At 36.9% G+C, this 16,738-nt stretch overlaps 1 protein-coding gene across 2 annotated transcripts in view; it reads right to left on the bottom strand.

Annotated features, from left to right (window-relative positions):
• Positions 1 to 16,738, bottom strand: part of LOC149807918 (dystrobrevin beta-like) — a 136,897-nt gene that overhangs the window by 27,041 nt on the left and 93,118 nt on the right. For both annotated transcript variants that reach the window (XM_089971962.1, XM_089971969.1), the window contains 2 exons: positions 12,502 to 12,604; positions 1,014 to 1,099 (listed from right to left, as the gene is read on the bottom strand). In XM_089971962.1, coding sequence (XP_089828088.1) covers positions 1,014 to 1,099; positions 12,502 to 12,604 — 189 coding nt within the window. The remainder of the gene's footprint in view (positions 1 to 1,013; positions 1,100 to 12,501; positions 12,605 to 16,738) is intronic.

The raw sequence follows: 16,738 nt of genomic DNA, 5'->3' as shown, positions 1-16,738 counted from the left end.
GTACACTACCACTGATTCACTTGCTAACCAGTTAAGTTTTACTCTGAGACTGACTCTCATGCTAACCAGTGAATTTTTACTCTGAGACTGACTCTCATGCTAACCAGTGAGTTTTTACTCTGAGACTGACTCTCATGCTAACCAGTGAATTTTTACTCTGAGACTGACTCTCATGCTAACCAGTGAGTTTTTACTCTGAGACTGACTCTCATGCTAACCAGTGAGTTTTTAGATACTCTACCACAGACTCATGCTAACCAGTGAGTTTTTACTCTGAGACTGACTCTCATGCTAACCAGTGAGTTTTTACTCTGAGACTGACTCTCATGCTAACCAGTGAGTTTTTAGATACTCTACCACAGACTCATGCTAACCAGTGAGTTTTTACTCTGCCACTGTAACTATTACTGATAAACTACTTATTTATCTTGTAATACTGACATACACATTTTCTTGTTGATTGCACATACAAAACCTTCTTGCTTTTTATTTTGTATACATACTAATAACTTTCATTTTTAGTGATTTTCTGACATGAGCAGTCTTATTCACGCAAAAATATTTCCACTATGAAAGCCATTTAGTAGTTTTTGATTGACTAGAATTGTGTTCATAGAACACAAATGCCCCTACACAGTACCTGAAATTAAAACTTAAAGTGCCATGGATCCATGGATGGAAAGACAGAGAGGTACAGACAAAGGTAATATTATAAGCCCAACCACTGTCGATAACAAATTATTTACATTTAAATTTCCTGCAAAATGAAACCTACCATAATAGACAACTCTATTTAAAATCTATTCGTAAATTATTTTTTTAAAAAACTTTTCTTGCTTTCTTTATAATTTTCAACCTCTGTATAAAGGACACCTGTCCATTAATGACATGATCTGGTATGAAGCTCCTTTAAAGAGGGTTTCATTGTATATCTGATACATATATATGAAGAAAAAAATGATTTGAATCCATACATGGACTATGTATGTACTTTATTACCTTAGTTGTCTTACCTGTTCTTTGTTTCCAACTGTGCTATCAATTCCCTTTGAGCTTTATTTGTGTCAAGAGCAAAGTTTAACTCGACTGGACTTCTTGCCTGCAATGAAAACAAAAAATAACAAGATCAAGGTCTGCATGCCCTGGGTTGAGGTGTACTGTAAAATGTCATTGCAATCCCATGTTCCAAATCTTGAGTTAGCGCGGTGCAAAATAGCACACAAAATACACACATTTCAGCCCATGAAGATAGGATAGTACCACAAGCATTGCATTTGAGCAAAAATGTTTCGTAACTGAAATTATCCATGCCATCGGATGGTGGTCAGAGTCCACTTTCCCCAGCTTTTATCTTCGAGATGTTTCATTCCAAAACCCTGACACTTGTTGTTTGTTCTAGTGATTACTTCTAACAAACTGCAAGGCCTAGATCTGTTGGCACATTATGCAATGGCAGATCTGGGTCTATGCAGCTGGATATGATTTATACACAAGTACATACTGTACAACTATTATGACACTTTGTTTCCACTGTAACATAAAAATGTACTGAATGTGGAAAATTGTAAGCATGAAAATACACCTGATTGCGAGGGGCCCCGAGCGGCCGAGTGGTCTAAAGCGCTCTCCATTACGGATCACTGCCATCTCAAATCTGTCTGCGTGGGTTCGAGTCTCGGATTCGGCCAATGTGGGTATGTGAGAAAGCTTGCCAGTAGCTTCTCGAGGGTCGGTGGTTCTTTCTGGGGATTTCCCAGTTTCTTCCTCCACCATTAATACTGGCCGCCATGTATAGCCTATTGTGTGCTGAAAAATGGCGTCAAACCCTACAACATCAACAACAACACCTGATTGGAAATTGCCTGACAGGTTTACCAACTTTGTCTGAAATACTTTACTCTGAGAATGAAAATGTTTACATACAGAAAGATGAACACAGAAGTAGCTATATTCCCCATATTACATTACCATAAGGATAAAAAAACAAAAAATATATGCTTTGGCTGAATAATGTCACCTATAAGAGAATGAATAGTAAATTGCTTATCACAGAGATAACAAATCTTTGATCATGTAACATTAAAGCAGTCAATAACATGCAGCCTAAAACATTCCACACTGATTACAGAAATATCAATCAATTTCAGAGGTGAAGTATTCCTAGAACTTGTAGTTTACCTATTATAATGAATTACATTCATAAACTGTGCTTTACATGCCATTTGGTCTCAATACACTACCCATAAAACTGTTTTACACACAACTTGGTCTCAATATACGATCCACAGAACTGCTTTACACAGCATTTGGTCTCAATACACGACCCGTAGAACTTTTTACACACCATTTGGTCTCAATACACAACCCACAGAGCTGTTTTACACACCATTTGGTCTCAATACATGACCCACAGAACTGTTTTACACACCACCTAGTCTCAACACATGACCCACAAAACTGTTTTACACACTATTTGGTCTCAATACACGACCCACAGAAATGTTTAACACACCATTTGGTCTTAATAGACTACCCACAGAATTGTTTTACATGCCATTTGGTCTCACTGCACAGAACTGTTTTACACACCATTTGGTTTCACACCATTTGGTCTCAATACACTACCCACAGAACTGTTTTACACACCATCTGGTTACACACCATTTGGTCTCAATACACTACCCACAGAACTGTTTTACACACCATCTGGTTACACACCATTTGGTCTCAATACAATACCCACAGAACTGTTTTACACACCATCTGGTTACACACCATTTGGTCTCAATACAATACCCACAGAACTGTTTTACACACCATCTGGTTACACACCATTTGGTCTCAATAAATATCCAGAGAGAATGATGCAGCAGTATTGTTAGACAGAAACAACAGCTTCTGTGTCTGCCAAAGTACTGAACAATTCCAAACTGATCAATACGCCAACCACAACATTCTATGAACAATAGCATTCAATGGAACAATGATTTCAGACAAGAAATCAATATCTAAGGCTGAATGTGGCAATTTAAAATCATCAATATTTAATTCTAAATACAAATCTCACACTAACTTCCTGTATACACATCATTTGTTATAAATGTCACAGGGAAAATTGCTGGGAAAGCTTGTCAGATTTCAATACAGTGGTCAAAGCTACCGACAATGAGTTGATCTAGAATCATGAGGACATTATTCTTAATGTCTATAAATGCATATCATATTTCTCTAAATAACTTTTGTTCTTACAAGTAAGAACATTCTAGTGCATTTTTCCATCTTTTATTATAAATCTTTCATGAGTATGTTCCACATAAGCTCTTTCTCAAGAAAAAATGGACTAAGGTCCACTTTGATTAGCAAGAGAAATTTTTCATCATCATGGAGAGTATGACATGATGCCTGAGAGTGCTTGCCTGGGCATTATAGTGCATTTTTCCATCTTTTATTATAAATCTTTCATGAGTATGTTCCACATAAGCTCTTTCTCAAGAAAAAATGGACTAAGGTCCACTTTGATTAGCAAGAGAAATTTTTCATCATCATGGAGAGTATGACATGATGCCTGAGAGTGCTTGCCTGGGCGACATCTGTCTAACAGCCAACTAGAGTAGGACAAGAGGCCTGAGATAGCTCAACTGGCCAACATGTGCCTAGCAGCCAGCTATCTAGAGGCCTGAGGCTGCTCAACTGGCAACATCTGTCTAGCTTACCTGGCGACATCTGCCTAACAGCCAATTAAAGTGTGACAAGAGGCCTGAGGCTGCTCATTTGGCCAACATCGGCCTAACAGCCAACTTGAGTATGACAAGAGACTTGAGATTACTCACCTGGCTGACACTTGCCTAACTCACCTGGCCAACATCTGCCTAACAGCCAACTATAGTATGACAAGAGGCCTGAGACAGCCCACCTGGCCAACATCAGCCTAACAGCCAACTAGGGTATGACAAGAGGCACAAGACAGCTCACCTGGCCAACATCAGCCTAACAGCCAACTAGAGTATGACAAGAGGCCTGTGACAGCTCACCTGGCCAACATCAGCCTAACAGCCAACTAGAGTATGACAAGAGGCATGAGACAGCTCACCTGGCCAACATCAGCCTAACATCCAACTAGAGTATGACAAGAGGCCTGAGACAGCTCACCTGGCCAACATCAGCCTAACTGCCAACTAGAGTATGACAAGAGGCCTGAGACAGCTCACCTGGCCAACATCAGCCTAACTGCCAACTAGAGTATGACAAGAGGCCTGAGACAGCTCACCTGGCCAACATCAGCCTAACTGCCAACTAGAGTATGACAAGAGGTCTGAGACAGCTCACCAGAATGACATCTACCTAGCTCACCTGGCTGACATCTGCCTTGCTCACCTGGCTAACATGTGCCTAACAGCTAATTAAAGCATAACAAGAGGCCTGAGGCTGTTCACCTGGTCAAGATCTGCCTAGCACACCTGGCTGACACTAGGCTAGCTCACCTGGCCAACATCTGCCTAACTGCTAAATGCAAAAGCAGTTAACCAAAAAACCAGGATCAGCATGATGATTTTTGCTGAAATTTTTCAAAGCTGTTGACTGCATATTTTATGCAAACAACTGCTTCAAGATTTCTGTGATTTTTGTATCTTCATCAATATTTGATCACACAATAGCATGACTTGTCCAATACTAAAGGCACTATACCAAGAAGTTTGGTGTAAAAGTCAAGACAAATTCTGTTTGACATTTTCTGCAGATAAAGTTGTGTAACAGTTTTTCCACTTTTAACAAAGGCAACTATATTTGATGGCATAAAAATTCTGTGAAATTCTATTAAGCAATTATGAAAAAGTAATTGATGATTTTGATGGCTGATTGGCATCATTTGCACAAACTTAAAAACCACAATGCCTAAATGATTTCAGTAAAATTCTAATTCTCATAAAAATGATGTAAAGAACCTTCCCATGTTAGTAAGCTGGTCATATCTATTGGCAAATCAACATTATCTGTCTAAATTTTAAAGACCTTGGTATCAAAAATGTGTTCCTTTAAATAATGTCCAATTCTGCTGTCAGTCACTCAAAGTCATTAAAAGTTCCTTCTATCTGAGTAATGGCAGTATTTGAAAGAACACATTTTGATACCAAGGTCTTTAAAATTTAGACAGATAATACCAAGGTCTTTAAAATTTAGAATGATAATGTTGATTTGCCATTAAATATGACCATCTTACTAACTTGGGAAGGTTCTTTACATGATTTCTATAAGATAGACAGTTGCTACTAGATATACAGGATTTAATTGGTGTATCCAATAAAGTCATCGAATCTTTCTGATAATGTTGCAACAAGAGAGTTGCTACTAGATCAAACTGGATGATTTCTATAATCCCTACTAGATATACAGTATGTAATTGGTGTATCCAATAAAGTTCTCCGTCTTTCTTATTAATGTTGTTACTTAAAGAGTTGCTACTAGATCAAACTGGATGATTTCTATAATCCCTACTTGATATACAGTATGTAACTGGTGTATCCAATAAAGTTCTCTGTCTTTCTGATTAATGTTGTTACTAGAGAGTTGCTGCTAGATCAAACTGGATGATTTCTATAATCCCTACTTGATATACAGTATGTAACTGGTGTATCCAATAAAGTCCTCTGTCTTTCTGATTAATGTTGTTACTAGAGAGTTGCTACTAGATCAAACTGGATGATTTCTATAATCCCTACTTGATATACGGTATGTAACTGGTGTATCCAATAAAGTTCTCTGTCTTTCTTATTAATGTTGTTACTAGAGAGTTGCTACTAGATCAAACTGGATGATTTCTATAATCCCTACTTGATATACAATATGTAACTGGTGTATCCAATAAAGTTCTCTGTCTTTCTTATTAATGTTGTTACTAGAGAGTTGCTACTAGATCAAACTGGATGATTTCTATAATCCCTACTAGATATACATTATGTAATTGGTGTATCCAATAAAGTTCTCCGTCTTTCTTATTAATGTTGTTACTAGAGAGTTGCTACTAGATCAAACTGGATGATTTCTATAATCCCTACTAGATATACAGTATGTAATTGGTGTATCCAATAAAGTTCTCCATCTTTCTGATTAATGTTGATACTAGAGAGTTGCTACTAGATCAAACTGGATAGAGATATTGACCCCTACTAGATCTAAAGAATGTAATTGGTGTATCCAATAAAGTCCTCTGTCTTTCCAATTAATGTTTATGCTACTAGAGAGTTGCTACTAGATCAGACTGGGTGATTTCTATTATCTGATACTGGATGATTCTATTATCTGATACTGAACACAGTTTATGTTGTGGTCAGACTGGATGATTTCTATTATCTGATACTGAACACAATTTATGTTGTGGTCAGACTGGATGATTTCTATTATCTGATACTGAACACAGTTTATGTTGTGGTCTGACTGGATGATTTCTATTATCTGATACTGGATGATTCTATTATCTGATACTGAACACAGTTTATGTTGTGGTCAGACTGGATGATTCTAACATCTGATACTGAACACAGTTTATGTTGTGGTCAGACTGGATGATTTATATTATCTGATACTGAACATAGTTTATGTTGTGGTCAGACTGGATGATTTCTATTATCTGATACTGAACATAGTTTATGTTGTGGTCAGACTGGATGATTCTATTATCTGATACTGAACACAGTTTATGTTGTGGTCAGACTGGATGATTTATATTATCTGATACTGAACACAGTTTATGTTGCAGTCAGACTGGATGATTTATATTATCTGATACTAAACACAGTTTATGCTGTTGTCAGGTTAATTAATGGTGTTCAAACATTGAGGTTTCCTTATTTCAGATATCCCTAATGTGTTCTTTTATTCTCACTTGGAATTCCCTTTTACTTTCAACTATGTATTGTTTCCTGCAGAAATGGCAGGTAAGTAAATCACATTACATGTAATATAATAACCTCTTAATTCAGAAGTATATTTGAGAACTGTAAATGCTTCAAAATATTTTAGATATATCCATTTTCAGGCAAAAAAGTGCAGTTAACGATCTTGCAACCTAATACTTTGTTTGCAAATGATTTACCTGTAAAACCTGATTGTTTACTAGAATACTTAACTCTTGTTAATTGATTTTTTAATGTAAAACCAATGCTCTGTGCAAGAATGGGAGGATTTTGGAACAAATTCAATAGAGACAGGTTGGCAAATGGCCTGAGAGATTTCTTTGCATTACACCACTAAATTGCAGTTTAGTAACAGTTTTCATAAAGCTAATATACTCTGATTTTGTAGAAGATATTCTGAGTTTATTTGAAGCCAAATTACAAGCTATTAATGTTAATCTGCAGCTTCCAAATCACTGAGCAGATTGGGTGGGCAGATGTCTCTGAGAACTCCCGAATCATCAAGTAGATTGGATGGGCAGATAACTCTGAGAGACTTTTTAGCCTTTCTAAGGCTGTATCAGACTCATCAGCATTGTACAGTGTATGGGTAACAATAAGGCTGGACAATCTGTAACTCTTGTGCACAAGCTGATCTCTAGACCTCTTGCTATTTTGCCTTTTGGTTTGCACTGTTGACATAGCCATTTCTGTTATGTTTTTTGAAGTTTGACAACCGATGATATTCTGTTCCTGTTTTTATTGTAGAAAGAAAATAAGAGTAGCAGATGCTTGACTTGTCCAGCATTCTCTTTTATTACCATTCCTCCCAATCACTTTGTTTGTGGATAGAAGCGTAATATACTGCTAAGTGATCTTTTGCATCACAACTGCTCCGTATCAAAGATGAGCGATCTGTGTGTCCTGTGTGATGCAACATTTAAACACTGCCAGTCTCTAGAGTGACAAATAAATACTGTACACATAGGTTTAAAAGTTTCTTGCAAACATTGTCAGAATACAAAAGAAAAAAGATCTCTGAAAACATGAGAATAAAAATCACAATTAGATGGCTGTTTCTACTCTTGGATCCCAAGATTGAGTTGTTGGGAATATGGAAACTATTTTACCAATCCTGCTTCATCTGACTGTGTCTGATATTTCAGAGACTGTGGAAATCAACCTACCTGATCAAGGATTTTCTTTCAAGGACATAACGAGTGACTATAAATTGGGACTTGGTGCCAAGTGAGAAAATTTTATCCAATTTGGCTGTGTCTATGTCAATTTTTTCCAATTTAGCAATGAAGAATTGGAGGATCTGTGATAAGAGCAACGAAAAGATTATGTCGTTTTTTTAGATAGGGAGCCTCTCATTGCTCTGAAACACTGGCAAAAATGATCGCCCTCTCTCTGCCTCATGTCTACTTTTGTTCAGGAGGAGTGTGGTTTCAATGAATGTCAGTGGCCTATGTTCTAGAAATGTCTCTGCATTATTTTTGTTGATTGCCTTGTAAAGCCATTCATTGTAGCAGAGACTGTAAGGGAGGGAAAACATTCTCTTTGGTGGCTTGTTTGTGGATTTTGTCAACCTGACCATTCAAGTTGTAAGTTTGTAGCTGTTGATACAGCATTGGCCAGAGTATGTTGGGCAGCACTGTTTTACATGGGCCATTCTAGAAATGACATGTCCTGTGAGATTTGGGATGGGAAAAGACAAGCTGTGTTCCATCTGTTGAAAGATCACTATAGCTATGAGATCCATCATAGACTCCATGCCCACCACATTGCAGCACACCAACTGCTGTGTCATTAAAAGAATTCCAATCCATGCCTACAAAACTGTGATATCTCTGTTGACTGCTCTGTGCCCAAAATGGAAAACTGGTGTGTGGGCCTTATAGAACCTAAATTTCGAGGGAAGGTGTCTGTGAGAAAAAGAGTTGGTTAATGGTTGGAACTTAAAATCAATGATGTAAACTGTCCAGAATATCAGTAACTCTGCCAGAACTGAAGACAAGTAGGTAGAAAACTTCTTCATTCCATGCTTGAAAGGCTGAATCTTCATGCATCATAGATTTGTTGTCTTTGGATGATAAAGGTGATGAAGCCATGTTTTCTTGTGCTACCTGTGAAGTAGCTGGAGAAGAATGTTAAGGATGGTGGCTTATTACCATAGCAACCCTGATTTAGATATGGAGACTTCCAAGCTGTTGCTAAATATAGGCTCTAATTGAGTAGTGAAGGCTTGAGATTAAGTCTCTTGGATACTGAGGCACCACGCTGGACAAAATATGCAGGAAGTGCCTAGCACCACTATGCAGATTATACTGATCTAATAGAATACCTGTGTAAGCTGCATTTGTGAAAATGTGTTCTTGGAATTGTAAGCAGGAAGTGCTTAGAAGCACTATGCAGGTTAGATGGTTTCATGAAACTGGACAAACCTGTCTCACTCTTCTGATAATGTATGATTTTAGTCATTGCCCACAACAATCACAGGTATATGGCAGAGTCCAGTCATTATGAAACAGGGCCATCTGGGCTGGCATGACATGTCAAGTTCATTTATCTTGAACTTGTTATGGGGTACCAGATATTGATCTATGTAGCTGGTCAGGAAAACTGTTAGGCAAGATAGTAAACGAGACTGTTGTTTGCTCTCTACCTTGATCCCTGGCAATTGATAAGTTGTTGTCACCCTTGTATGCAAACTGATGACATTCTCATCACTCAAGGTGCACTTCTGCACCATCCCCTTAATTACCTCATGTACTGCCATTCACTGACTTCTGTCCATAATAAGCAAGTCTGACATGTATTCATAGATTGACAAATGGAGCAAGCTACATATACAGAGTGGCTGTCAGTCTGGTCTAAATCTGTAAGACAAAATAGAACAGACAATATGTACAGGTGTAGTGTGGCAAGCATACTGCTTTATGAACTTTAGAGTGTACATGCAGAGCTGCACATTATGACAATTACCTGTAAAAATGCACAAACAGCCTGTACAGGTAGAGCATCACTATTAATATTTAGGGGCCTCGAGTGGCTGAGTGGTCTAAAGCGCTCACCATTACAGATCACTGCCATCTCACTTTGGTCTGCATGGGTTCGAATCTCAGATTCAGCTAATGTGGGTATGTGAGAAAGCTTGCCAGTAGCTTCTCATGGGTCAGTGGTTCTTTCCAGTGGTTCTTTCCAGGGTATTCCCAGTTTCATCCTCCACCATTTATACTGGCCGCCATGAATAGCCTATCTTGTGCTGAAAAATGGCAATAAACCCTACAAGTCTACAACATTAATATTTACAATGTGGAAACTAAAATATAATTAAAAAAATGTTACTTGGAGGAAAAGCCAACTCACCGCCTGTACCAGTGAAATCACCAAAGTGTTGCTTAAAGTAACTGTGAAGTGGACATTATGACTAAACAATGCATTATAAAGAAAACATACCTGTATGTATCCAGCCACAGTAGAAACTATACAGCAATATAACCGAGTTTTCTAAAGTACACACTATACATGCACATAAAAATGTACTGAAGCATTGTCATTGATACTTATGAAGTCAATGCTATTATATCATCTGTGAGACAAAGTTACCTGTATGAAAGGCAAAATGATTGCATATAGAGGTAAAACTGGTAGAACATCATATACAAAACTGTGAAGTGGATGCCAAGACTAGATTAATATAGGAAACCTGTATGTATCCAACCATAGTGGAAATTACACAGCATGATTATATTTTTTATATCACACACCAGACCTGCACCTATTTAAATACAGCAATAGCAATGTGAAGGGATGCCATTGAGACCCATGCAGGTATGTACCACAGGTACCTAAGTGTGTGAAGACGGCAAAGTGATGACACTGAGAAACCAGAAACTTTGTCATTGATGAAATAAAGAACACAAACAGTTGGAAATTCATACATGGAGTATAAATTACATTAAAGAGAACACCCTTCCAACTTGCTTTAATGTAAAAAAATACTTGCATGTAGATTGTAAGGCCTCTGTCTGTAGACAGCATGCTACTCAGCATGAGTGAAAGTAGTAACTGATGAATGCATGGGATTAGGTGCCAACACCTGTATCAAGGAGAGATCACTCTAACTGCCATGTAGATGGGCAGATAACTTTCAGCTTTTTAGCTAAATCGTGTTAGCCTGGGTGGGCTGGATTTTCAACATAGTAGTTTGCCTAAGGTACTATGATCGTGTAGCATATTGGAAAAAGAAACTGATACAATGCATGGACTAGTGTAAGAACAGTTTAGATGGAAGACACAACATTGAAATATTATGGTCTAGCACAAGAAACTGATACACTGCATGGACTAGTGTAAGAACAGTTTAAATGGGAAGACATAACATTGAAATATTATGGTTTAAATGTGAAGACATAACATTGAAATATTATGGTCTAGCACAAGAAACTGATACACTGCATGGACTAGTGTAAGAACAGTTTAGATGGAAGACATAACATTGAAATATTATGGTCTAGCACAAGAAACTGATACACTGCATGGACTAGTGCAAGAACAGTTTAGATGGGAAGACATAACATTGAAATATTATGGTCTAGCACAAGAAACTGAAATCCCATCAATGTCCCCATAAAACACTTGGAATTTTTCAATGATGAAAAGACCATTACTTTTAACATGTGCAATAATAATAAACTAACTGAGTCCTACCCTCTGGTACCAGAGATGACAAATAGCTACCTGCAAATAATGGCATCATTTATGCCCCTCCTCTCACTGTGTTACCTTTTTATACTTTTATCTGTACATATATACATATGCCCAGTGACCACCCATCTGTGTAAATTTTGTGAAGGCATATAGTGGTAAACACATTTCACAAGATGACATTATAAGTTTTTGATAAGTTCTTTACTTTGGTAATATTCAAGGATCAAAACCATGAAAATCAATTAGCAGAAGATGACATGCCTTGATAAAGTGTTAGGAATCTGAAAATGTTAAAAGTAATGGTCTAGTCATCATAAATAAAATCATTGGTATTTTGCTGGGGCAATGATGGGATTGCAGTAGACCTTCCTTCCCACAAAGACCTGGTGAATACACTTTCAAATACTTTATTGACCAAATTAAAACGTATGGCTCTAAATCTGTTATAAAAACAGACCATGCAGGGAAATTTCTCTGGATAAATTTGAAAATGAACAGTCCTACTCTTACCTCGTCTGTTATACTTCCATTTTCAATTCTTTCAAATCAGACTTACAACCAACAGTAAAACTACTAATATCAAAAGACATACTGTACTGTATACACTCATTTACAAGTCCAAATGCAAACTGCACAGATCCAGATCTGCACTCACATAATGCACTGGCAGATTTGGGTCTATGCTGTTTGTTAAAGTAATCAGTCTAACACACAACAAAGACCCTGGTCTGCCAGGGAATTATGCAATGGCAGATCAGGGTCTACATTGCTTGCATTGGGATCTGATTTATAAGTGACTATATACTAGAAACATAACTTTTCACCACAAATGAGTAGATCTGAAGATAGTCATAATCCCAAAACATCTAACAAAGGTGGATGAAGATCAACTTACAGCATTTTTGGCATCTGCCGCTAAGCGTGCAGCATATCGGGCAATCAGTCGATGTTCGTCATCTGTTTGTGCAGCAGAAAGACTGTCGTTGACTCTGATGGACCTATGAAGATAAATAAAAACAAGACTGTCAATGACTCTGATGGAGTATCAAGACAGGTAACAACAAGTCTGTCAATGTCTCTGATGGAGCATACAAGACAGATTAAAACAAGACTGTCAGTGACTCTCATGGAGCTATCAAGATAGATTAAAACCAGACAGTCAGTGACTGTAATAATAATAATAATAATAATGCTTTATTTATAGAGGGTAACTCATTAGTCAATGCTATTCTAACTCGAGGTCCTCTTAAGGAGAGTATAACAATACACATTATATGAAGAGAGCAATTATTACTGTTTATTGTAACATGTTTAGTATTAAAATACTAAATTCCATTATCTATTAGAAGCACATACATGCTCATGATATCTCTTCTTAAATACTCTAATATTTTCAGCAGATTTTACATGTAGTGGAAACCTGTTCCACAGAATTGTACCAAAGTATTGGAAGCTCTTTTTAAATTGATCTGTTCTTGGTTTTGGTGCTACAAGGTTTCCTTGTGATATTGATCTCAACTGGAACTGTGTTGAAAAAGGTCTGAATAAGTCCTGAAGATACTCTGGTGCAGTTCCATGTAAATATTCATACAAAAGTAACTGCCTTGTGAAAATCTATCCTGTCATATATTGTGAACCATTTGAGTTCTGTAAATAATGCTTTTGAGCCAGTCTTAGTAAGGCAGTTGATTTTTTCATAAGACTGACCAGTTTTCAGTTAGGTGTAAAAAATATCAATAACTGCTACTGTAAAGCTGGAAAATGTGACTGAAAGCTCGAGACATCTGCAATAAACATTATGTTCAACTGAAAAGTTTGTTAAGTACACGTAGACTTTATTTACCACTAGTACAGTTGCACAAACTCTAGTTCCAAACCTTATGCAGCTCACTGGCTTATGTTGCTTTCTCTCAATTTGACATAATTCTTGGAAATTCTTTTCCATTTCACATGACAACGACAATCATATCTCCCGCCACGAGACATACTCAAATTGGCATGTGATGTCCAATAAACATAATTGTGTCCTTTCCAGCTTTTATTCACAAGAATCTGAATACTTTTTTTATTATTCTGTGTTGATTATTAACACTTTTCAAGAAGCTTATTTTCCCTTTTGTCTTAAACATGCATCACTTTCTGGATGCCATTTTTAAACATTCTATAATCAACAGTTTGATTATGCAGATGCTTCACATGAATAAATAGGTGCAGTTTAAAGCATCTGGGGTGCTGCTGTAAAGTTAGTCTGGTTCCCTGACTAATTTCACTAATTCTATGATGAAACCCAGATCCAAATAAAACACAGATGAACCAATTATCCTGATTTTTCAGCAATGATCATTTTTCTGTAGTTTTTGCTAGCATGCCATAAGTTCGTATTTTAAGGGTAATTTTCGTAAGACTTACAACAAAACGTATGAGTTGGCAGGTCTGAAAATTACGTGTGCTGCTCATTTCTGAAGTTTAAGAATCCTGTCAAGCTCAGATTTAGCACAGTTTCCCCATACATTTGAACAATCATCCATTCCTAGAAGAATATATGACTTGTAGTATAGATTTTGAGTTTCCGTAGGTAAATATTTCTTGATTCTGCTAAGTAGGGCAATTTTGGAAGCCAGTGTTTTACAAAGCTTATCAATATGGTCATTCCATAATAAATTATCATCTACGGTCACACTTACAAGCTTTTCATGTTTGACATTTTCTAATGGATGATGATTATTTATTGCAAGAGATAGTTCTGGGTTCCCTAACTTGTGTAGCTTTTGTGATGTCCCCAAAATTATACATTTTGTTTTACCTTCATTAATTACCATCCGATTTTGTTGTGTCCAGCTTTGGACTCTAATAAGGTCTGAGTTTAATCTCATTTGGATAGCTTCAGTATCAGAACTAGATGTATACAAGGTTACATGGAGCTATCAAGACAGATTAAAACGTGATTCTCATCAGATATCAAGACAGATTAAAATAAGACAGTTAGTGAGTCTCATGGAGCTATCAAGATAGATTAAAATTTGATTCTCATTAGATATTAAGACAGATTAAACAAAACTGTCAGGGACTCTCTGGGAGCTATCAAGACAGACTAAAATAGACTGTCAGTAACTCTCAAGGAGCTATGTGTGCTGACTTCCTTAATTCACACTACCACACCACTTTTACTTCCTGTCATGGTTGAGGCCCCATCACTTCCGAAATATATCACTTTTTAAAACTTACACCTCACTGGTCAAGAAATATAAGCATTGAATGCCACTTCTGCAGAGCAATCATTACATTGAGCTGAATATAGGAACTAAACTGTTACACACCATACTATCATACACAAAAATTTCTTATAAGAATAACTGAAAAAATGGATTTAACCTCCACTGCTTTTAAAAGGTAAGGATGAAAGACTATTGGCATAGAAAGATACAGCTCTACCCCATTATATTATGCTACATTGTGATGCAATTCTGGATATAAATGTGCTATGAAATGGACCCAATGACCAAAATGAAACCATCATTTCACATCTGAAATGGTTTATCTTATTTATAATAATTCAAGTTGAAAGAAACAAAAACATGAAGTTTAGTGTGATATTATTTCCTCTTCAAAATATTATTATTTGAAAAAGTATGATTATTCCTGCTATGATGCAATTTGGTACACAACACTGTCCTCGTTAACTGCAATTTGGTACACAAAACTGTCCTTGTTAACTGCAATTTGGTACACAACACTGTCCTCGTTAACTGCAGTTTGGTACATAATGCTGTCCTCGCTTTACTAGTTTGGTACATAACTCTGTCCTCGTTATACTACAGTTTGGTACGTAATGCTGTTCTTACTATGCTGTAGTTTGGTACATAAAGCTGTCCTCACTATACTGCAGTTTTGTACATAATGCTGTCCTCACTATACTGCAGCTTGGTACACACAACTGTTCTCACTATACTGCAGTCTGGTACATAATACTGTCCTTGCTATACTGCAGTTTGGTACATAACGCTGTTCTTACTATGCTGCAGTTTGGTACATAATGCTGTCCTCACTATACTGCAGTTTGTTACATAACAATGTTCTCACTATACTGCAGTTTTGTACATAACACTGTCCTTGCTATACTGCAGTTTGGTACATAATGCTGTTCTCACTATACTGCAGTTTGGTACATAACACTGTTCTCACTATAATGCAGTTTAGTACATAACACTGTTCTTGCTATGCTGCAGTTTGTTACATAATGGTGTCCTCACAATGCTGCAGCCTGGTACAAAAAACTGTTCTTGCTTTCCTGCAGTTTGGTACATAACACTATTCTGACTACATGTATGCTGCAGTTTGGTACATAACGCTGTCACACTATGCTGTGGTTTGGTACATAATGCTGTCCTTGCTATACTGGGGTTTGGTACATAACATGTGTCCTCACTATACTGCAGTTTGGTACATAATGCTGTCCTTGTGATACTGCAGTTTGGTACATAACATTGTTCACATAACATTGTTCTCACTATGCTGTTCTCATTATCGTGCAGTAGTTTGGTACATAAAACAGTTGGTGGTAATGGACACTAACTGCTCTGTTATGATGAGAAAGTGCTGTAATAATTATTACTTCTGAAAGGACTAGTAGGCATCAGAAAGAACAAAAGAAATTGATTTTAGTTTTAGGCAAGCTTAATATATATATATATATATATATACTTAGTGTTGTGAACAGAAGCTTAAAATGTAATAATATCAAACTTGGCCTCTGTGAATAAGAGCTTAAAACGTACTAATATAAATACCGAGCCACTGAAAAAGAGCATAAAATTTATGAATATAAATATTTAATCTTGTTATGCCAAGCAGTTGGTGGCAAGATTTTTACCTGACAAATCTAAGTCCACAATGTCCAAATGTAACACTAACAAGAGGCCCAAGCTGTCTTGAGACCACTCACCTGCTGACATCTGCCAAGTAGCCAAATGTAAGGGCAGTTGGCCAAGAAATATGGATAAGTAGGATGGTTTATGTTTGAATCACTCCACTGCTGTTGATTACACGTTATCAAAATAGATGTTGCAAGGTTTTTCAAGCTTTTTATCTTCATCAATATCCGAATCAACTTCATTTGTCCAATATTAAAAGCT

Source organism: Sinohyriopsis cumingii, chromosome 1 (genome assembly GCF_028554795.1).
Source record: "Sinohyriopsis cumingii isolate HCF-2022 chromosome 1, ASM2855479v2, whole genome shotgun sequence".
In the NCBI taxonomy this organism is placed as follows: Eukaryota; Metazoa; Mollusca; class Bivalvia; order Unionida; family Unionidae; genus Sinohyriopsis; species Sinohyriopsis cumingii.
This window is presented reverse-complemented; position numbering and strand designations above follow the sequence as displayed.